At 47.6% G+C, this 3,349-nt stretch overlaps 1 protein-coding gene and 1 long non-coding RNA gene across 2 annotated transcripts in view; one reads left to right on the forward strand and one right to left on the reverse strand.

Annotated features, from left to right (window-relative positions):
- Positions 1–1,044, reverse strand: part of capn2b (calpain 2, (m/II) large subunit b) — a 17,525-nt gene extending 16,481 nt beyond the window's left edge. Inside the window, exons 1-2 of the mRNA XM_017441335.3 lie at positions 685–1,044; positions 203–272 (exon numbers count right to left, since the gene is read on the reverse strand). Of these exons, the coding sequence (XP_017296824.1) occupies positions 203–272; positions 685–921 (307 nt within the window). The 5' untranslated portion in view covers positions 922–1,044. The remainder of the gene's footprint in view (positions 1–202; positions 273–684) is intronic.
- Positions 1,045–1,060: 16 nt separating this feature from the next.
- Positions 1,061–3,339, forward strand: LOC119616895. Its single transcript, XR_005232966.1, has 3 exons — positions 1,061–1,193; positions 1,315–1,355; positions 2,609–3,339. It is a non-coding gene; the product is annotated as an uncharacterized LOC119616895 (long non-coding RNA).
- Positions 3,340–3,349: the final 10 nt, after the last annotated feature.

Consider the following 3,349-nt stretch of genomic DNA (forward strand, 5'->3'; position numbering starts at 1 on the left):
GATGCATTCAGGGTCAGTCTGCGGTGCGTTCAGGGACAGTCTGTGATGCATTCAGGGTCAGTCTGCGGTGCGTTCAGGGACAGTCTACGGTGTATTCAGGGTCAGTCTGCGGTGCGTTCAGGGACAGTCTGTGGTGCATTCAGGAACAGTCTAAATCTGCGGTGCGTTCAGGCACAGTCTGTGAATTTGAGGAAAAACTCACCCAGGGCCCCCTGGCAGATGTCGGTCCTTGTGGCTCCGCCTACGATGAATTCTGGGTTGGAGACCAGTTCCTGAAGGGGGACACGAGAGACCATCAGACAACACAGGATCTGGATTCGTTTCCATGGAAACTCAGAGCCAATCAGCAGCGGCTGCCAGGACCGCCCTGGACCAGGTTTAGCTGCGATGTTCTGATTCTGGACCTGATGTTCTTCTCAGATGGGAACTGGTTCTGGTTCTGGTTCTGCTGTCTGACGTTTGACTCCTTGGACACCCCCACACGTCCATGACTGACTCTGGTCCGGTCCACCGGGTCCCACCGGGTTCCATCGTCCCTATTCTTGCAGAAACTGGACTCCAGGTCCGGGATCTGCTCAGATAAACCCATCAGAACCTGTCCTGGGTTTATCTGAGCAGATCCGGGAACCAGGAACCAGGATCCAGTTTTTCTGAAACCCATCCCGGTTCGGGCTCGGTTCTTACCGTGGGTCTTTTCCAGGTGACTCCTCGGACCTTGTAGGAGTTCCGGCCCAGTTCGTTGAAGCCCAAAGATTCGGGCGCGGCGGGAAACGTCGGGTCACAGAAGAGCCGTCCGGAGGTTCGGCTCTGACTCCGCAGTGCCTCGAAGTTCTGGTTCAGGTATCGAACCGCGTTAGAGTTGGTTCCGAACCCGGCGGCCAGGGCCCGCTTCTTGGCCAGGGTGGACGCGACGCCGGACATGATGCCGCAGAGGTTCGGTTCGGTTCGGAGGGGAAAAATGCGAAGAGGAGAAAGGTTTTTACTAGTCAGAAACTGGAGCGAGAAGTCAGAACCGAGAAGAACCCCGCCCTGAGAGGAGGAGGAAGAGGAGGAGGAGGAGGGAGGGGCCTTCCTCACTGTGACTCAGAACGGAACCAGCAGAACCTCCAGAGTCCAGCAGAGTCCCGATACCGGTAAAGTCCCGGTAAGGAGCCGGCTGCAGCGGATCAGCCAATCAGGAGGCTCAGATCCAGGTGTTCAGCAGAAATACTTCAAATAAAGAAACAGTTTTTATAAAGTTATGAATCTGAAAATAAATGTAATAAAACTGGTTTCTGACTAAAAGATTCGGTTTTGGTTTTTTTGCCTCCTCAGACTGATGAAGATCTCCAGGATCTTCCTCCTTCCTGAAAACGGTACCGGTGTTGGACCAGAACCTCCACTTTCTTCTCCTTTGTCTTGTCCATTCCTGTGAGACCTGTCCACGCAACTGTCCACCTGTTGTCCTTTCACCTGAAGACTGGTTTTTTACTAAAAGCTTTAAAATTAATATTTAATATTTCTGCCTCAAAAATCCTTTTAAGCCTGTTTTAGTGAAAACATTTAAATCTGAAGAAAAGTTCAAGCTGGAGCAGCAGCGTGGACAGCAGGGGGCAGCAGAGAGCGCTTCTCAGGTGTGTTTCAGGTGCTCCTCAGGTGGGTTTCTTCAGAGGAAAAGGGTTGAACTCCATGTGAGACGTGTGGAGCAGCTGAGTTTAACACGTCAGATTCTGTTTTCTCTGTTCGGCGCTGACCGGCCCAGAAAGCAAACAGAGCTGCTGACTCAGCTGTTTGCTCTCCTGCAGGTAAAGGTGTGTTTCAGGTGAAACAGAGTGAACACAAGAGGTCACAACAGACCAGGTTTCATCTTCACCTCAGATTTACAACAACATCTTCATGACAGCTTAGAAATGTTTTATTTTTATTCAAGTTTAGAGCTTTTACTCTGAAGCTCAGCTCACACTTCCTGTCTGTTCTTTCAGAGCTGGAACGTTAACGTTCTCTACAGAAACATGGTGGAGAACTTTGAGGACTTTCATGATCCGAGATGCTGTCACGTCAGAGGAATGTGTCAAATATTTGCAGTTTTATAGACAACATCTTTGAACTGATATGATTCAGTAAAAGGAGGAGAGAACCATAAAATAATCATTCATTTTAAAAGGAGACAGACAGAAACTGGAACCTGAGAACTGGAAGCTCCACCTCCTGTTCTCCTGTTAGAACCTCTAGGAACCACAAATAAACCTGCAGTCAGAGTGAAGTGCTCTGTTAGGAAAATATAGAACAATAAGATCTTTAATATCAGATGGAGCTTAAAGGTATATTGTGCTCCATCCATAAAGGTGTAGATGGAGCACAATATTCTCCAACTCAACAGCTCCAAAACTGAAGCCATCTTTGTGGGCACTCCTCATCAGAGCCAATCACCATCCATAACCATAACCAATATTCCTCTTTTATCAGCACTCACAAGTCTTGACGTTAAAATGGACCCCCAGCTCACTTTTGAATCTCATATCAACCATCTCTGCAGGACCTTCTATCACCTGCAGAAGATTTCCAAAATCTGCCCCATTCTCCCTCTCTCTGACACTGAAAAGCTGCTCCATGTCTTTGTCTCCTCCAGACTGGACTACGGCACGATTCTTCAGCAGCTGGGATCCTGATGAGAGTGCAACCATCCTCCCCTCTCTGCCCTGGCTTCCTGTTCCCACCAGGATTGAGAACAAGAGTTCCCTCCTTACACATCCCTACCAATCTCAAAGAGCTTCTCAACCCACAAACACAACTCGCTCACTCCTCCCACTCAAACCTTGTCCACAGACCCAGAACCGAAGTGAGGACCATGGGGGACAGGACCCGCTCCACGGCTGTGGTGTCCTCCCGGACTCCCTGACTGTTTGAAAAAAGGTCTCAAGACGTTTCTTTTTAGTAAAAGTTTTGGCTCACTTTCACAAATGTTTATTTTATTCTCTTTTATTTTTTTATTTTAGTTATTGTAACTGCGTGTTTTGTTTTTACCACTTTGTAGCCCTTTGGAATCTCAACATGAAAAGGGCATTATAATCTATTATTATTATAATTATTATTATTATTTAATGTGGGGTTAAAAGACATCCTGATCCTAAATAACACCAAGTTCTTCACTTTAGAACTGGAGAACAAATTAATGCCATCCAGAGGAAGAGAAAGGCTGCAGAGTTTGTTCCTAAGATGCTCAGGTCCAAAAACCACAACCTTTAAAAGACTTCAGCCAATCAGAATTCAGGTGATAACCCAACTGTTCATCAGACAGACAGACAGGCAGACAGACAGACAGACAGACAGACAGACAGGGAGACAGACAGACAGACAGACAGACAGGCAG

The sequence above is a fragment of the Kryptolebias marmoratus genome, linkage group LG3 (assembly GCF_001649575.2).
Source record: "Kryptolebias marmoratus isolate JLee-2015 linkage group LG3, ASM164957v2, whole genome shotgun sequence".
Classification (NCBI taxonomy): domain Eukaryota; kingdom Metazoa; phylum Chordata; class Actinopteri; order Cyprinodontiformes; family Rivulidae; genus Kryptolebias; species Kryptolebias marmoratus.